At 39.9% G+C, this 17,958-nt stretch overlaps 2 protein-coding genes across 4 annotated transcripts; both read left to right on the top strand.

Annotated features, from left to right (window-relative positions):
• The first annotated feature begins 1,054 nt into the window (after positions 1–1,054).
• Positions 1,055–5,666, top strand: LOC131335867 (RHOMBOID-like protein 1). Its single transcript, XM_058371420.1, has 6 exons — positions 1,055–1,627; positions 2,860–3,023; positions 3,306–3,469; positions 3,562–3,821; positions 4,704–4,830; positions 5,326–5,666. The coding sequence occupies exons 1-6, from the start codon at positions 1,302–1,304 to the stop codon at positions 5,449–5,451; spliced, it is 1,167 nt and encodes a 388-aa protein (XP_058227403.1). The 5' UTR covers positions 1,055–1,301; the 3' UTR covers positions 5,452–5,666.
• Positions 5,667–8,365: 2,699 nt separating this feature from the next.
• Positions 8,366–14,964, top strand: LOC131304510 (uncharacterized). Of its 3 annotated transcripts, XM_058331774.1 has the most exons (5): positions 8,366–8,526; positions 9,218–10,153; positions 13,480–13,596; positions 13,699–13,870; positions 13,925–14,964. In XM_058331774.1, the coding sequence occupies exons 2-5, from the start codon at positions 9,227–9,229 to the stop codon at positions 14,590–14,592; spliced, it is 1,884 nt and encodes a 627-aa protein (XP_058187757.1). In that variant the 5' UTR covers positions 8,366–8,526; positions 9,218–9,226; the 3' UTR covers positions 14,593–14,964. The 3 variants fall into 3 exon arrangements, with proteins under 3 accessions (XP_058187757.1, XP_058187742.1, XP_058187749.1); XM_058331759.1 differs by having other exon boundaries at positions 13,699–14,964; XM_058331766.1 differs by having other exon boundaries at positions 8,375–8,526; positions 9,117–10,153; positions 13,699–14,964.
• The last annotated feature ends 2,994 nt before the right edge of the window (positions 14,965–17,958 follow it).

The raw sequence follows: 17,958 nt of genomic DNA, 5'->3' as shown, positions 1-17,958 counted from the left end.
GAAATTGTACAATGCACGTGATTTTCATAAATATCTACATTCGAACCTATGCATGTAAATACGTTTGCACACACTTTCCTTTTAGGTAAGAACAAAAAATGACCTTATTTGTTAAGTGGAGAGTGAAAAAAAAGTTCTCCTGAGTTTTTCGGTGTCAGGTGGGTATATCTCACATGGTATCTACTCAGCACATATGAGCCGTCCAATACACTTTTGGATAGTTCAGATTGAAACCCTCTCTCTCTTCTCACCCCAACACTTTTCTCTCATTTATCTCTCTCCAAATCCGAGCCGTCCAAAAACGCAACGGACGGCTCAAATGCGCCGAGCGAGCACCACGTGATACACACCCGGCACCGATAAATTTTCCCTTTCCCGGGAATGGTGACACAAAATACATGTGGATGCTGAAGTCAGTAGCGTGTGCCAATTTGAGGCAGAATCTTATGGCAAGAAAAAAAAGGAAGGGACCTTGCTACTGGTACAGCAGATTTTACACAGACAGCGTGTACGGTGCGCGTTTGGGCCCATCTTGGGTCCAATAAAGATAATCGGAGCCGTTCATTTTGTTCAATATATTTTGCTTAAGGTCTTTGTAAAAAATCAGCTCCATCCGAAAATGATAAGGGCATTTGCGAAGCGTCCAAAATCCCTGTAAAAGAATTCTAAAGCGATTTTGGACCCTTCGCAAATGCCCTTATCGTTTTCGGATGAAGCTGGTTTTTTACAAGGACCTTAAGAAAAATATATTGAACAAAATGAGCGGCTCCGATTATCTTTTTTGGACCCGAGACGGGCCCAAGCAGCATTTCTGAAAATGAAGCAACAAAAACGAGGATTAAAAACAAAAGCAACAAAAAGAGTAACACGACAAAGTTCCAAGATTGGTAATTTTGCCAAGGGGACTGAATTCTCACTCTATTCTCAAATGACACGTGACGTGAATCATGCCAACACAAACAACAGCCGACAACTGTACACTCTCAAACGTTGTTTCATAGTATAACTGTTAGCCATCATAGGTATGAATTACGACAGCTCTTCTTTGCTATTTACTGGAGTATATCCTTCCCCAATCTCTCTCTCTCTCTCTCTCTCTCTCTCTCTCTCTCTCTAAATACAGCTCTAAATATAGCAACCTTCCACATTCCTCAAACACACAATCCCCACATCCCTTCCTAACTCCATGATTCCCCACACAAACAAACCCAAGCCACCAATTTCGCTTCACACCCACAATGTTGTTCCCCTGCTAAATTCAATCCCAACCACTCTCCTTCCTCAAACCTCATCCGCCGCATATGGGGAGGGTCTCTGACTCTCCACCGGTGGAGGGGGAGGACAAGCTCCAAATCAAGGTCCATTCCCGCCGCGGCGACGATAAACACCACCACCGCTCCACCACGTCTCCTCCTCGACCGCCACCACAAATGTATCAGCCGTTCAAGAAGCACTTCTCATGGCTCGTGCCTATTTTTGTGGTTGTCAACGTTGCTCTCTTTATCATTGTAATGTACCTCAATGACTGCCCCAAAAGGTCCAACAACTGTGTGGGCGCCGATGTTCTTGGCCGGTTCGCGTTCCAGAGCCTCAAGGAAAACCCACTCCTCGGACCCTCTGGTCCCACGTAAGTCCATATTCTCATGTTAGTCGGCGCGTAAGGTTGTCTGAACACCCTGAGTTAATTTTCAAGTTTGGATTTTGGGATTAGCTTATGTTTTTGTTCTCGCATTATGTTCGGTTGTCAATGCTTGAACTAGACAATGATTACCTCCTCCTTTGTTTTTCCTTTTTTGGGTTCAAAATGATTGGCTTTAGATGGCTAGTCAAAATGAAAGTGGGCAAAAATGCCTGTTCACTTTTTTTTTTGTTGTTGTTGTTTTTGGGTAAATTACGCTTTCATTAGAAGAAATCAGTAATGCAGGAGCACCGGGGCATTCCCCTGATCAAAGCAAACAAAAACAAAGGCCTATCCTAAGATCAGGCTCAGTCAAAGTAAAGGAGCATTGAGGCTCTCGTGCCCGTGCCCGTGCCCGTAGCGACACAAAATTGTGCTTCTACTAGCTAAAATAGTGAACTGGCCTCTTTTGCGTAGCCTGTTGAAATTCCTCTTACTAGGAAGAAGCTGGTGGCCTAGGATTAGTATGGGCATAAGTCTCCCTAACCATCATGCAAGAGACTCTATTGACTATAACGCGATGAGAGTAAGCTCCTAACCACATGAAAATAAAAGAGAATGTTTATTTGGGGAAGAATCATCCTACAAGGATTGAGATGACACGACACTCATATAGAATATAAGTTGGGTGAGAAGGTTTTCTTATCAAATCCTGTAGAACATTCAAGAAAATTAACTATTCGTTAATTTAAGGATAAACTCTGCATGACTGATAATCAACTTCATGTAATCTGCAGCTTCCCAAGTACTACCATATTTTAAAATTTGCACAGAGTTGGTATTTTTGCAAGTTGGATTTTGGAAAAGGATGGTAAAGATCATCTGCCATTTTCGGAAATCGTTGTTGAAGCTTGTTGAACTTCACTACTTCTTTATCTTCTGATCATCATAAGGAGAACTCATTGGACCTACATAGGTTCTTTTATTGTACTTAAAAATACTTTTTGGATGGATTTTGGTTCATCAGCAGTTAATGCATTGTAGCTTGTAGGTACTAATGTTGATACTACTGTTTCGAAAGTGCTTTTTCGATGTGTTTAACCATTAGGTTCATAGGGTTAGCTATTTCTATTTGACTTATTTTGCTTCTATGACATGTTGGCATTGAGTAACGGGTCTTTGTAATGGTTTTTCAGTGGGCTGAAATGCTCTACCTAATTGTATCGTTTTCATTTGTTCAGCCTACAGAGCATGGGGGCTTTAGAAGTGAAGAAAGTGGTGGAACAACACGAGGTATGGCGCCTGATCAGTTGCACATGGTTACATGCTGGTGTCTTCCACGTCCTCGCCAATATGTTGAGTCTGCTATTCGTTGGCATTCGGCTCGAGCAGGAGTTTGGATTTCGTATGGATATTGATCCTTCCCCATTTCGTCTTTAGTTATTGACTTGTCCCAATCATGATTACTTCGTCTCAAGATTTATGTGTTGCCAATTTTGTTTTCTCAATAGAAGAAAAACACTTATTTCATTATCCAAACAGTGTCTTAGCTAATGGAAAGACTGCATTTGAAATTCTGCACATCCCTGCGTATGTAGTATTTTCTGATTGATCCGTATTTGCAGTAGATTGCTTAGTGTCTTAAGCTGATTCCAAACCTTGTTTATCTACTTCAATCTTTGAGCAGTGCGGATAGGGTTACTGTACACCATATCGGGAGTAGGTGGGAGCTTGTTGTCGGCTTTGTTCATCCGAACAACGATTTCTGTGGGTGCCTCTGGAGCTCTATTTGGTTTACTCGGAGGCATGCTTTCCGAACTCCTTACGAATTGGACGATATATGCCAACAAAGTACTCAAAATCTTTTCTTTGCTAAGCTGAGCTCTCTATTTTATTTTTCAGTACTTGATTATCTTACATGTTCTTCTTGTTTTCTTCATCAGTTGGCTGCACTGCTGACTCTAGTCCTCATCATTGCAATTAACTTAGCGGTGGGAATCCTTCCTCACGTGGATAACTTTGCACATCTCGGAGGGTTTGCAACCGGATTTCTGCTTGGATTTGTGTTTTTGATTCGCCCACAGTATGCGTGGGTGAGGCAAAGGAATTCTCCTCCTGGTTACTACGGGAACTCATCGAAGCCCAAATATAAGATTTATCAGCGAGTATTGCTGGTCATCTCTCTCATAATTCTTGTTGCCGGGTAACTTTTCTTTCTTCCTTCTGGTTTCGGGTTGATGCCCTGTACCATAATCATCTGTAAGTTACTTGTCCGGGCTTATCCATAATATCATAGTGGTGATTAGATCTTTAATTAGCTCAAAAAGAAAAGTCATATGATTCCCCATGTTAAATCCATCATGGTTTGGCAATGCCTTTGTTTCTTCTCTTTCGCCTTCAAATTCAATAATCTTCTACTTCATATTCAATATGATGGTCTTCCCCATATTCTGAACCTTTTTATGCTCCAACTCTTCCTTCTAGTTCAGCACTTCCTGTAAATTATTTAAGAGCGCAAGAGAATGATGCCAAAGAAAATTCTACTCTTGGTACTCCACATGGTACAATGTATAAAAAAGTGATCTAGAAGTGGCTCTATTCAAGTCCTAAAACAAGTAAAAATATGTCCCCGTTTGCTCCAATTCAAGTCCCAAAAAAACAAATCTCCACTCCCTTAATCTCGTGTCACGTGTCTCAGAGTGGTAACATTGGCGGTGGTTGATGCATGAGGGCATGATTATTCGATTTTAATGAGATGAATGGGCATGTATAGTGACATTATTGGCAGTAGAGCTATGGTAGTAGCAGCAAAGTCACTTTCCTTCGTTTTCACGAGAGTGAAGTGTGCGATCTGCAAAATAAAAGATTAACCATCAAAGAGTTCATCTTTTTTCAACATCCATACACATGGAAGCTTGAGAATTCTTAGTGAAAACATCACGGTCTCTTCATGTTGCTTGAACCAAAATGGCTGAATGAATTCACATTGCTAGTTCCAGAAGGGAGGCGGAAAGGCCTTTGATTTTGTCATTCTCCTTTGTGTTCTACGTATGGTTTAATTCATGAATTGTTCGTTTCTTGACAGATTTGTTTCTGGCCTGGTTTTGCTCCTTCGTGGAGTTGATGGGAATGACCACTGTCCATGGTGTCACTATTTGAGCTGTGTCCCTACCCCTTTATGGAAATGCAAACCGGAACAAGTCTATTGTGAGGTAACTCATAACAAATTCCCTTGTTTCAGCCCCTATTTTTTCACTAGTCTCATAGTAAAACTTGAAATCATATTGAAAACATCAAGAAAGATTAGCAAAGGAAAAAAATCATGAAGTTAAGTTCATATGATTATGGGCTTATGTGATGATGAACTCGTTGAAACACTGTTTCAAAAGGCACGCCTTGAGCACCTTGAGGCGAGACAGAGTTTGTGAAGCGCAGCTGAAGCTCATGAGGCGTGAGGTGCATGAGGCATGAGCCTCATGTTTATTTCACAAATTACTGCCCAGATTTCATTGCAACCATGGATTAAAGAGAACTACCAAGTAAAAAGGCCCTGTACGCCGAATAAAACCCTTCAAAGTAACTGACGCATGAGCCGGTCTATGAAAACTTCAATTCTTTTCTGGGTGTGATTTAGTAGGAAAAAAAACATCGGAAATTTGTTGTGTTCACATTTGAAAATTTTTTCCCTGAATGATGTGGTGCTGCAGTCCAGCACAATCCACAACCAGCTGGACTTGAAATGCCTGAGCAATGGGAAGAGCAAGGTTTACACGTTTGATGCTACAAACAGCACTACCAGTTTGGAGCAGCTCTGCTCCCAGCTTTGCAGTTGAGAGAGTATGTTCTGAACACAGACAGACAAGTATATAGGATATCCTTGAAGTTTGAACGAATACATGTGAGCCCCTACAAATTTGATAGCTCCGGACACATCTGTGTGTCTGAGTAAGTGTTTGTGGCAATGCTCGTTGAAAATTTGATGTATCTACTCTTCATCGGTGTATCTCAAGAAAATATTATTCCATAAAAGTATTTTTACAATCAAATATGCCTATGTCTACTCGCCATTTAATTTATTCCTATAATTTGCAGATTGTTTGTTTTTCTCACTCGCATAAATGTTGAATGGCTGAGTAAGAACAGATTGTGTAAATCTAGGTGAATTTAGTTAGTTCCTATGTTTGGGGATTTTCAAAATCTCATATGAGTAAATATAACCAGGTTACGAGGTGGAAGAATTTAATGAGGTGATTTCCTTGCTGTGCTTCTTTTATTTGCTTTTACTAGCACTAAACCCGTGCTATGCACCGGGATTTTATTGTCATGTATGTAACAATGAATTTGCAATGCGAGACAACAAAAAAGGAAAATATATTATTCTCAAATGCAAGATAATGTCATTATTGGCCAATGTATAATTACTAATTGCTTAATGTAAAATAAGAAAACCAAGTGATGTTTTTTTTGTCTTTGAACCACGAACTAGTAGAGATTTTGATAGAGAACAACAATTCATGGTCTAAATGCAACCTTAATACTCATATGTGGTGAAAAAGCCAAAGATCTCAAGTTTGATCGAATCAGGCCATAAGAGACTTTATCTCAATTCAAAGGTTGTTGAATGGTGGCAACCTTTTGGTTTCATACTCTTGATTTTAATTTAGTAATTTCTGTTTGGTGATGAAATTACTAAAAAAATCAAATATTGCAAGAGTCTTGGGCGCCTGACACCATTAGCTTTCCAACATACTATAAAGGTAGAGAATTAGAGCATCAGCAGTGGAATAAACAAATGTGAATAATCAACACATGCCACATCAGATTTTGATTATCCATTTTTTTGATTATCTATTTAGAAGTTGCTAAAGTTAGCAATGTCAAATTTCACATTGGTTATTTTTTTCCCATAATCAAAACCAATAGGCTCTCCAAACTTTTTGTTAGATTTCTTGGAGGGTTCCAACCTAAAACCAATTGGCAATAGGTGGAGTAGCCTCTAGAATTTATTAACCAAACTTGGATGGCTTAGATGAGCAATGTGGGACAAGTCTAACACTCCCCCTCACGTGCAGCCCGGATGCACGTGGAGGTGACAGACCAGGAGCTGACTGACTGACTCGGGCAATAGAGATGACAGAGACTTTCCCACGAGAGGTGAGGCCACCCAAGACCTAACTCTGATACCATGTTAGATTTCTTAGATGGTTCCAACCTAAAACCAATTGGCAATAGGTAGAATTTATTAACCAAACTTGGATGACTTAGATGAGCAATGTGGGACAAGTCTAACACTTTTTTCCTTCATTTCACGCATATTTTTTGAAAAAGTGATTTTTGAAGGGGGAAAAAAAAACAGTTTATGTTAGAAACAGTTAAACAAAAAATGAACTTTGTTCACTTAAAAACTGGAAATACAATTTGGAGAAATTTTGAAAGAATTATATTTACACTAATAGTTTTCAAATTTTAAAACTATAAACACAGTTTTTTTAAAACAAATTTTGTGTAAAAAACAGTTTTCTATAAAAGAGTTTTGAAATTTCAAAAACAAATTTTTGAAAAACACACTTTATTTACTTATAGTTATTTAAAATTTTTGAAAAAATTGTTTTTTGTAAAAAAAAAAGTTTCTAAAAAAAACAGAAAAAAAAATCTAAAAGTTACAGTTTTTTAAAATTATATTTTGAAAACATTGTTGAGAGAGAGATAGTGGAAGAGAGAAGGTTTTTGTGTAATATTGGTGTACTTGATTGAGAGATAAAATTTGGTTATTAACAAAAATATTACTAACTGTGATTATTGAAGAGCCCAAATTTGATGAGTTGTTAAAGAATTGCTAGGTTTGGTTATTTCAATGTGAGCACTTTTTTGATCCAACATTACTAATTTTAATAATTTTTTGTTTTGCTTATCCCACTGTGGATACTCTTAGGGATAAGACGACCATCAGTACTATTGTCATATTGTCAAAAGGTCACCAAAATCATTATTTTTCACGACGGAAATTGTGACTCAATATCTCATATTTTAACGAGACGTTTACTTAAAAAGACAATTCATTATGTCAAAAGTGAGCGAGGACTATTGACAGTAGTACAGTAATTGATAGCAACGGAAGTAGTGATCGTAAGTAAGGTGTGGAATGCTTTGAAATTGTGATTAATGAATAATAGTAGGTGTCAGAAGAAACTTGTATATATGTTCTCCTTTCATTTGTTGTCACATGGATTTTTGAATCTCAAATCACAGACACGTTATTATTGTCTTTGTATTTCTGGCATTTTACACCCATCGCCATTGCTACTTCCAATACGAATCCAAATCAACAACCAATTATCACACACTCAATTCTTAAAATCAATTGTGATATCATTACCGAGTAACTCAAACTCGAACTCCGTTCATTTTCTTTAGATCTGATAAGGTTATCAATCTGATTATACAAGGAAAGAAAGGGGGCACTACAGCCGGGGACGGAGAGAGTATGTGGCCGGGGGTTACAAAGTGAAGTTTTCGGTGATGGCAACTCGGGAAAAATTACTTGTGTTTGATTCTATATACACGACGGTCTACAGTCTATTGATAGGATCGTGACATTGTGCGGTAAATCAAATCTTATAATTTACCACAAGTTCAAATGGTTAGATACACCGTGCCGGGCGCATTCGCCCCGGTCGGAGAAGTTGAGCAGGATACACGGAGGGTTTACGTTGTTGTTAAATTAGGAGCCATAGCGTCTGAACTGAAAAAAGTACAAATTTGAGGAGTAATCTGTGACACAGGCCAAACCCTAGGGTTTTCTATCTAATTGTCCCAATACTTTATAGAGTATTAGAGTATTTGTATCAGACCTAAATTACAATCCCATCAGAATCAGAACCACAGAGCTCCGGCGACGATAAGCGCAGGTCTCTCTCTCTCTCTCTCTCTCTCTCTCTCTCTCTCTCTCTCTCTCTCTCTCTCTCTCTCTCCCTGGCCGTATGTATCTCTCCGTCTTTTTTATGGGGCAATTTAGATGCCTAACCATGTAGATTTGGTGTCTGTTAAATCGTTAACCCTAACCCTGTGTGGATGTTCAATTTATCAGTTCATGTCTCCTTTTATTTTACTTAAAGTTACGTTTTTTCAGTCGAAGGTAACGAAACCGAGAAGAAGGGGTTTGTTAATGGTTCTGATTTTGCTGATTCCTTGTGTCCAATCGTAAATGAGAGATATAGGTGGTTATTCCATCGACTATCTTGTTTGCACTCAATTATCAGGGCTTCTCAGGTCTTCTAATCTGTTTTTCTGATGTTTGATTTTTGAATCATCTGACCAAACAAAAAATCATTCAATTGGAATCCAATTTTTGTGTTTTTATGGTTTTTATCTTGTATGACTGTATCCCATTTAAGGTCATAGGTAGTCTGTAGTCAGAGGATTAACAATTGCCATCCATAAGGTTAACACTAGATCGCGATTTTGCTAATTTCTTTCTTTGACCGAGCTTTGTTAACAGTTCAGCAGTGCTACTTTACCAGAGTAGCTCGGTTTGGCTACTTCTGTTAGGTTAGGGGGTTTTGTGGGGTATCTTATTTTATTTTTCCCCGGCGTTTATAGAGGACAAAGATGGTCAATGAGAAAGGAATTGATGGCGTTTCTAGCTCCAGCCCGGTGAAAATGAATGGCAAAGAAACTGGGGTTGATTGTCAGAGTAAAGATGAGGAGAATACTGGCAAAGAAGTAGTGAATGGAGAAAATGCAGTTGTAGAAATGAAGAATGGGGAAATTGTAATGGAAGAAGAAGAGAAGAATGAAGTGACTGCAAGTGTAGAAGAAGGAAAAAATGGAGGTTATAAAATTGAAGAATACAAAAACAATGAGGCGAATGCAATCGAAGACGACGATAAGGAATGGAATGCAACATCAGAAGATGATGATGAGGAGGACGAGGAGGATGGGGAGGAAGAGGAAGAGGATGAGCATGAGGAGGAGGAGGAGGAGGAAAAAGGAGTTGAGAAAGAGGAAAATGCAATTGAACTAGAAGAAGAGAAAGTAGGAGCAAATTCAACGGAGAAAGTCCAAGGATCGAGGAAACGAAGCAGAAAGAAGGAGATCGAGGAGGAGGAGAAGGAAGAGGAGGAGGAGAACACAAATGAGCTAGAAAACAAGAAAGTAGGAGCAAATTCTGGGGAGAAAGTCAAAAGACCAAGGAAACGAGGCAGAAAGAATAAGGTGGCAGGATTGGGTTCTGAGACACTAGCAACGAAAGCGGAAGATAAGCCAGGACCATCAGGCAAGGAAAAGACTTCCAAGAGGGCTGAGAGTATGGGGATGATTTTCATGTGCAGCTCGAAGACAAAGAAGGACTGCTACCGTTACAACGTTCTTGGGCTGCCTGCTAGCAAGAGAGATATTGTTGAAAAGGTTTATAAAGGGATGAGGCTGTTTTTGTTCGATTTTGATCTCAAACTGATGTATGGGATTTACAAAGCTGCAGGACCTGGGGGTTATAATATTGAACCCAAGGCTTTCAAGTCAGCATTCCCATCTCAGGTTAGTGACTACTTGTATATGAAGTGTTAGTCTTTACTGGTTGATTACTTGGTGCAACTTAACTTCAGAATATTAGAAGCCTCCTCTTTTACAAACCTTTTGATAGTATAAGAAGCAGGAAGTACTTTGTTCATGTGCTTGAGCACATCCATTTTCCATGCCTCTTCTGCTCTCTCAGGGATCTCTTACATATTAGATGGGGAACCATGTTGCAAAAAAAGTTACCATGTCCTTAGTTTAACCATGAGTTGCCATGTAAAGGATGTAGGTGTATGAGGATTTCTGTTTGGTCTTTCTTTAGACTTTATGGTCACGTTTCTCACTTCTTGTGCTTTATCTTAATGGGATTTCGTATGGCCGCGAGCACATCCATTTTCCATGCCTCGTCTGCTCTCTCAGGGATCTCTTACATATTAGATGGGGAACAATTTTGCGAGAAAAGTTACCATGTCCTTAGTTTAACCATGAGTTGCCATGTAAAGGATGTAGGTGTATGAGGATTTCTGTTTGGTCTTTCTTTAGACTTTATGGTCACGTTTCTCACTTCTTGTGCTTTATCTTAATGGGATTTCGTATGGCCGCTACACTCACTAAACGTACAACTGCATCCTTGTGCCAGTCAGTGACAGGTTTACTGGTTCTCACTCCCTGGACAGGAGTTTTAGTGGGTGTTGGCTGCTGGGAAGCCTATTTGAAGAAAGATCTTTGATTTTAATGCGAATTAAGGCACTAGGAACTGATGCTTCTTGGCATCTTTTACCTGGACTTGTTGAACCCTTCAGCCAGGATTCAACATTATGATTTTTATTGTGTTTCATCACAGCTGAGCCACTTTCAGTGTCTTATAGCTTTCTGCAATATTCATTTATCATTAATCACTTTCTTGGTTCTTATTTTCATGAATCTGCACTAGCATCAGACCACTTCACTTGCGAACTTTCTTAGTGTAATGTGGCACGCTTAACTCATGCTCCTAGTTGACAGAATTTGGTGTGACTTAAGGTGTTGCATGTTTTGAGTTAATTGAGTGCGGCTGGCTCTAAGGAGAATAATACTAGTAGTATGGTTATTATCTTTATATTGGACTCATGCCTAGTTGTATATGCTGCATTTTAAGGAGGTGACTGTACATGCTCAACAGGCCTGCAGACATGGTAAATGTTTAGCTTCAGAATCGGGGAAGACCAAACCTGTTCAATATCAGCTCGACTGACAAGCTCAAGCCTGATGGCTAGAGTTGACTTGGTTCCCCATCTTTGGTAAAACTAGGATTTGAGGAAATATGGAAGAAGGCCTGACCTTTCTCTTCACCCAGTCCCAGTACCAAATTCTCAGATTTTCATCTTCTTTTTCACCTTTTGCAGAGTCTTATCTTCTGCATGTATCTTTTCTTATCTCACTGCTTCCTTACTAGATTGACTGAGATGGAAGCTCTAAGTCCTGAACCAAATCAGTAAAAATGCTGATATGGCATTTATTGGGAGAAAGGGTTTTATGGGTAGTCCTTGCCATCAAAGGATTCAAGCATAGCGAATCCTAGATTTCACTGCTCATGAGGCTTATCTAATTCTCCAAGTTGAACTTTGCTTTCATGAGTTGACCTTGGGATGCTTTTATGTTTTTCTTTGTCTCCACCTGTCAATATACACCTGAATACGTGTGTTAACTCTCTCTCTCTCTCTCTCTCTCTCTCTCTCTCTCTCTCTCTCTCTCCCCTCGGGCGTGTGTGTTGCCATGTGAAGAGTTAAAGGATGTTTTGGTTTCACTTATTTTTGTTTTATGGATAAATAACTTTGGTCTCATACACTTTTCCGTTACATGAAGACAATATGAGTTCAGCGCTATTTCCAGTTCACCTAGCCAATGCTCAACTTTTCCTCCCAGGAGTTCTGTTGTGGCATGCTTGACTTGAGATCATTACGGTGTTTTGCCTTCCTTTTTCTATTATTTTGGTTGCATCTGTTGATATAGCTTTCTACAGTTAGTGAACTTATCGTATCGTATCTCCATAACACATCCTTATAGAGAGAAAATACGGATTCAAGAATACTCCCTCTGTTCCTAATTGTTAATCCCTTTTGACAATTCCAACTTTTTAAAGGAACATGTAATGATCACAATTTATGTCAAATCTCAAAGTGTTATTTCCTTTATTGTCCTTTATTCTAACTCATTTGTTGTACAATCATAGACATTTGTGAGGATACTAGGATAGTTTTGGAAGCATAACAACTTTAGATTATTGACTTTCCTATAGGGAAAAACATTTTGAAACATCCCAAAATGGAATAGGGGATGAACAATTAGGAGCGGAGGGAATATCGATTTTAACAATGTCTAGGGACAAATCTTTAACTTTCTTCTGGTGTAGTATACTAGTTACTAGTACTCTAAGAAGCACGAATACAAACATGGGACACGGATATGAGGCGACTCGGACACACAGATACGCTATATCTTTACAAAAAGGGACACGTTGGGGTACGTTGTTTGTATACATTCAGATATATAGCCATGTATCTATCACCATAAGTTTACGTCTCTCTTTCTACAATACATAAGTTAGATTAAGTTATGAAGAATCTTGATTGTCACCGGACTCGAGTACAATGAACAAACCTTTTCCCTAGTTGATTAGAAGGGAATGGTGATGGCAATACATGAAGATGGACTTAAAAATGTTGTCCAGTTATGCTGCTAAATTGAGGTTAGATGGATTCATTGGAGATGTTATTTACATCTCTGGCTAATATGGTTAATTTCGCAGATTACGGGAATGAAGAGAAGTTGAAGTCAATCCCTACTTGTCACTAGTTCAGAATATAACTTGCTAGGATAAGTTTGTGCACTATTGTCAATGGGAGTTACTTGGTTACTTTAGTAGTTGTGGTTGGGCATTTGTCTTGCAACTTTCTTAAACACTGCTTTTTCTATCCATTAGAGTGGGACTAACTCACTCATGTATTTCTGGAATATGACCCATTCTTATGCTGTTTGTGGAGTGTGCTGTGGAGTGTGCTGTTTATCTCTGTTTCAAGCCCATAACCTGCTGAAAGGGGAAAAAAGAGAGAAAACAGCCTAGTAAGTTGACTTGATTTTCTGTGTTGTCTTGTGGAGTTGTATTGTTTTGATCGAGCAGTCAGCCAACCCACAAGAGGTCCCCCTATTTCAACTCCTGGATTTCTGTTTTATGCCTCCTCTTCATGATGTAGTGAAGACAAATTACTTTCAGTCTTTACCTGGATTCTTCGTTGCATCACTTTCAGTGACTGAGAGAATAACTCCTTTATATGCGACCTCAAGGTAAACATGGAATTTTGTTGTAGGTCCGTTTTACTGTTTTGGATGATTGCTTGCCGCTGGCAGAGGAGAAGTTCAAAACTGTAATCAAAGAAAACTACTATGGAAAAAACAAGTTCAATTGCCAACTGACCTCACAACAGGTCTGTTAATGGTTTCCTTGATGGTATACTAAAAGTAGTGACGTTGGTATTCACTCATCTGCAGACTTTGGAAACTACTGAAAAGCATATATTCTTTGATAGGTGAAGGACCTGTGTAAGCTCTTTTCTGTTTCCAGCAGAGGCTCCAAGTCTAAGAAGTTAAGCAGAAAAGCGAGAACAGAGACTCATATCGCGAGAGCTGAACCTCGTATTGCGAGAGCTGAACCTCGTATTGCGAGAGCTGAACCTCGTATCGCGAGAGGCAGAGCTGAACCTCGTATCGCGAGAGTCAGAGCTGAACCTCGTATTGCGAGAGGCCGAGCTGAACCTCATATCGCAAGAGGCAGAGCTGACCCTCGTATCGCCAGAGGCAGAGCTGAACCTCGTATTCGCGTAGACGGAGGCAGAATCCGTCGGCGGAGTCGGGACGAAGAGAGGCGGGGTCAGGACGAAGAGAGGCGCTCCTCTGCATTGATTGCAGACCGCCGGTACCGTGAGGCCCGTCCTCCTGCATATGATAGAGAGACATATAGGCGGCGGGATCGGGATGAAGAGAGGCTCTCTCCATTGGTTGGGGCCCACCGGCACCGTGACCATCCTATCATGTATGAAAGAGAGCTGGCACCTCTGCACCGCCTTCAACCTTTGCCTCCACCAACAGCTGGTGCTCTGCCATATGCTTCTTACGGGAGGACAGTAGAACTTGATGCCTACGGACGGGAGGTAGTTGTTGAGCGTCGTGACCCTAGGCTTCTAGATTTGGATGTAAGGCATCGGGATGAGATTGGCAGCCGTGATCCCTATATGTCGTACAGGGAAATTCCTTCATACCGTGATAGTCTGTATTCTCCTGCAGTCCTAGCGCCGCCCGAGTACTATCCTCCTGTGGAACCACGGGCAGAGTACCGTCTTGCTGCTCCACCGCCATCGGAGTATCGTCATCTTGGAGCAGCTCCATCTGAATATGATCGTCTTCGGTCATTGTATCGGTATTAGATTTCAGCATTTGGGAATACAAAACCATCAATGGTTTCTCTGGTGTTCCATTATAACTCTCTTGCTGAGCGTTCAGGTAATTTCCGTCCAGTAGGGCTTTGGTTTGTTTTCACAGTCAAAACATTTGGATTAGGTGCGCACGGGACAAAAATGGTGACGAATTTGTTGGAAATATCTTTGGAATGGAAAGGCTTGAGCCTCCGTGCCTGTTCTTCATAAAACTTTTTTTTTTTTTTTTCTCAATTGGAAGCACACAGCGTCTCTTTTAGGCCTAATGTTGCATCCTTAGTTACAATTTGCTCCCAGTACTTGTACTCTGTTTTATTATCAGCGGCCTGATGTTGGCTGCAATAAGAGGCTATATTTGTTTGATACTGTAGTTATTTACCGCTGTAGTGTTTTAATGCTTTTTTGATCTTGTTCACTCACATGTAGGAAGAGAAAGATGAAATTAGGAAGTGTTGATATCAGCAGTGCTTAATTCTTTCAGTTTGCTTATGTATGTTTTATATGAACTGTAATTCATCTCATGGCTTTCTTGTGCATGTGGTGGGGTTCTTGGTTTGGCAAAAGCCTTTTTGGAAATTTCCGTTTGACCCCAAAAAAAAAAAAAAAATCCTTTTTGGGCTTTTCAATAGATTTTTGTTTCCCTTTCTATCTGCATCCAGTGATACCGCCTACTGCAGGTGCAAGAGGACAGATAGAAGTCCTAGATATGATGCCATTTTTGCTTGGATGAGAAACTTTAGTGGCTTTTCTTAGGAATGCAGGTTATTCAATAGTAAAATGGTCCCTCCATCCATGCATGCTGAAGTCTGAGCTCAAGTGCATAATTATAGCATGAAATTGTTGTACGTGAGAATTGCTGTGTTTTGATTCTAAATTTTTGGAGGGAATTAATCTTTAGCTCGGTTCGTTTATGTATCATGCTTGAATCTAGGCTTGAGCTCAGTGCATAAACTTGGTTTAAGTACTTAACAAATTGCTCAAACACAAAATTCATGTTATTACAAGGAAAATGTTGACTCAATGGCTCTTAGGCTGGCGGTTAATGTGAAGTTCTTAAATTTCTGTGAAAAAAAATGTGCACAAGAATTTTGAGAATGTTGATTGATTTCTGGCATTATCTGTGTATCATCATCCAGTTTGCAAAATCACTATACAAGTAGTTTTACTGACATTATGCTCGAAATGTGTTCATTCTAGTTTGAGCTCGGTTCTCAGTTCGTTTAAATATCAAGCTCGAAGTCAAACTCAAACTCTAAACCAAACGAGTTGTGCTTGAGCTGTTTATGAACCGATTCGTTTGCAGTTCAATTATTGTTCATCCCTTTAGCCCTTTGCCAAGAAAGTAATTTAGCAAGCCTGTGAGTAATTGTGTAACATTGCATGGTGGGAATTGTAAGAAAGAAGAAAACTAGGGATACTCCTGGAAACAAGCGCAAAATCCAGAACCCAGGAAGGGTTATCCGTAGAAATTGGGAAGTAAACCACATTTCAAAATCAATTTGGACTGATGATTGGTGAAGGTTACCCATCTAGAGTCATTTATCGCAACGCTAGGTAGCCCGAAAATGTTTTGAAAAAAGAAATCAGTGGTCCGGATTCCATGAAAGTGAATTTGAATTATTGATTTCTCTTTTCGGGACATTTTCGGATTCACTTTTCGAGCTACCTACCTATCATTATGGTTTATTCAATTGTGACGTCTGTCAGTCAACTGGCTCCAAAGGGCACTGTCCCTGTCTATTTATTCCGAAGTTTGAAAAGTTGTGTGCGGACGACTCCTCAGCCTAAACTTGCTGCGCTAGGGTTAGTCCAGTTCATTGGTGGATTTGCTTCAAATACAATTGACTACCGTTCGATTCTTGGAGAATTAGGCCTCAAGAAAGCAATTTCTTGTTAATTCTTTAGTCTCAGCGTAAATGACTTGTCTTTGATCGAACCGGAAAGAGAATTAGTTGAGCTCCGCTTAAGTTGGCCTGGGCCAAACAAAAGTTTAAGAAAATTAAATGGTAAACCTGCGCACATAACATGTCCACAGAGAAAAATTAGCGATTTGAAAGCGACATCGTGCAAATTATAAGCCGTAATGACGGGTGTTATGTTCCCAAACGAATTGCTCACAAACAACCGTGTCATTCTGCATGAAAATTATGCACCGACTTATTTATTTATTTTTATTTTTTATGACAGAGGAGCAGTTAGCAGTTTTACACCCAGGTCACTTATATGGACTCGATTATGCAATCCAAACCTCCGGGGGAGCTAGCGCGGCCACACCAGTGACGACCCTTCACTTACTTCGGGTTACTCACCTGATGGAAAATCGAACTGCAAACCGTGAGAAGTACTCCTAAAGTTTGGGTCCAAACCACTGGGGCAATTCCTGGTTGTGTAAATTATGTACGACCTTATCTTTTTGTTTATCATTTCTCACCTACCAATGATCGGATGTGTGTGTTGTGAGTCGTGATTGGCCAAACATTAAGTGAGAATTAACACTCAATAGATAATCTTGTGTGCTTTATGTGCCCTACCGAATGGGGAGTTGTACTTTTCCCTCAAGAACATGCATGCTCTCATTGTTATTGCTCACCCTTTCATCTGATGCGTTGTCTCACTATGGTGTTTTTCCTGGTTCTTATGAGGTCACATCATGGGGTAGCCTTAATGGGGTCATGGGCCTTAAAAAAAATGACGAAGGTACTGATTTCCTGCTCTTAATGGGATCATGGGCCTCAAACAATTTTTCGCCATTCGACGAGATTTACATAATGAACGATTCCAATCATTAATATTGGTCCGGTATGAGCCCGACAAAGGAGTAACTGGACGAGAAGCTCCTCTCCCATTACTGGAGAGGAGCTAGATCCTTGAATATAAAATTCTTTACCAATTTAAAGATATGAGTAACTAGTTTTCTATTCGGTTAGAATAGAACGAGAGACTGTTAAATTGGGACGGAGATAGTAAGATCTTGTGGACAATAATTGGGTCATTGAGCTAGTAAAGGTACTCCATAATGTTTGAATATCCCCTTTTTGAAAATCCCAGAGCTGCCACTAGCGTGTTATCCCCGGGAGCTCGGCTTGAACAAGTTTTGCCACCTCGAGGAAGACCATTAGCGTTTGGACAGACGCTAAATTTAATCGGATAGAAACTAGAAAGTCTGCGTAAAATATGTGAGGAGAGCTGTTAAAAACGTAGCTCGATCTAAAGATGGCCGAGGACACAATTCAACAGTTGGGTTTCCCGGCCAGAATTGTTCACTTCGGCTAAATATTTCCGACCAAAAATCAACTATAGCACAGCAGGTTACTGTTTCTGATTCTCATCACTATGGCCGAAAGTTGAGATTTTTTC

Source organism: Rhododendron vialii, chromosome 1a (genome assembly GCF_030253575.1).
Source record: "Rhododendron vialii isolate Sample 1 chromosome 1a, ASM3025357v1".
Taxonomy (NCBI): domain Eukaryota; kingdom Viridiplantae; phylum Streptophyta; class Magnoliopsida; order Ericales; family Ericaceae; genus Rhododendron; species Rhododendron vialii.
Note: the sequence above shows the minus strand (reverse complement) of the source record. Positions and strands in the feature narration are given on the sequence as shown.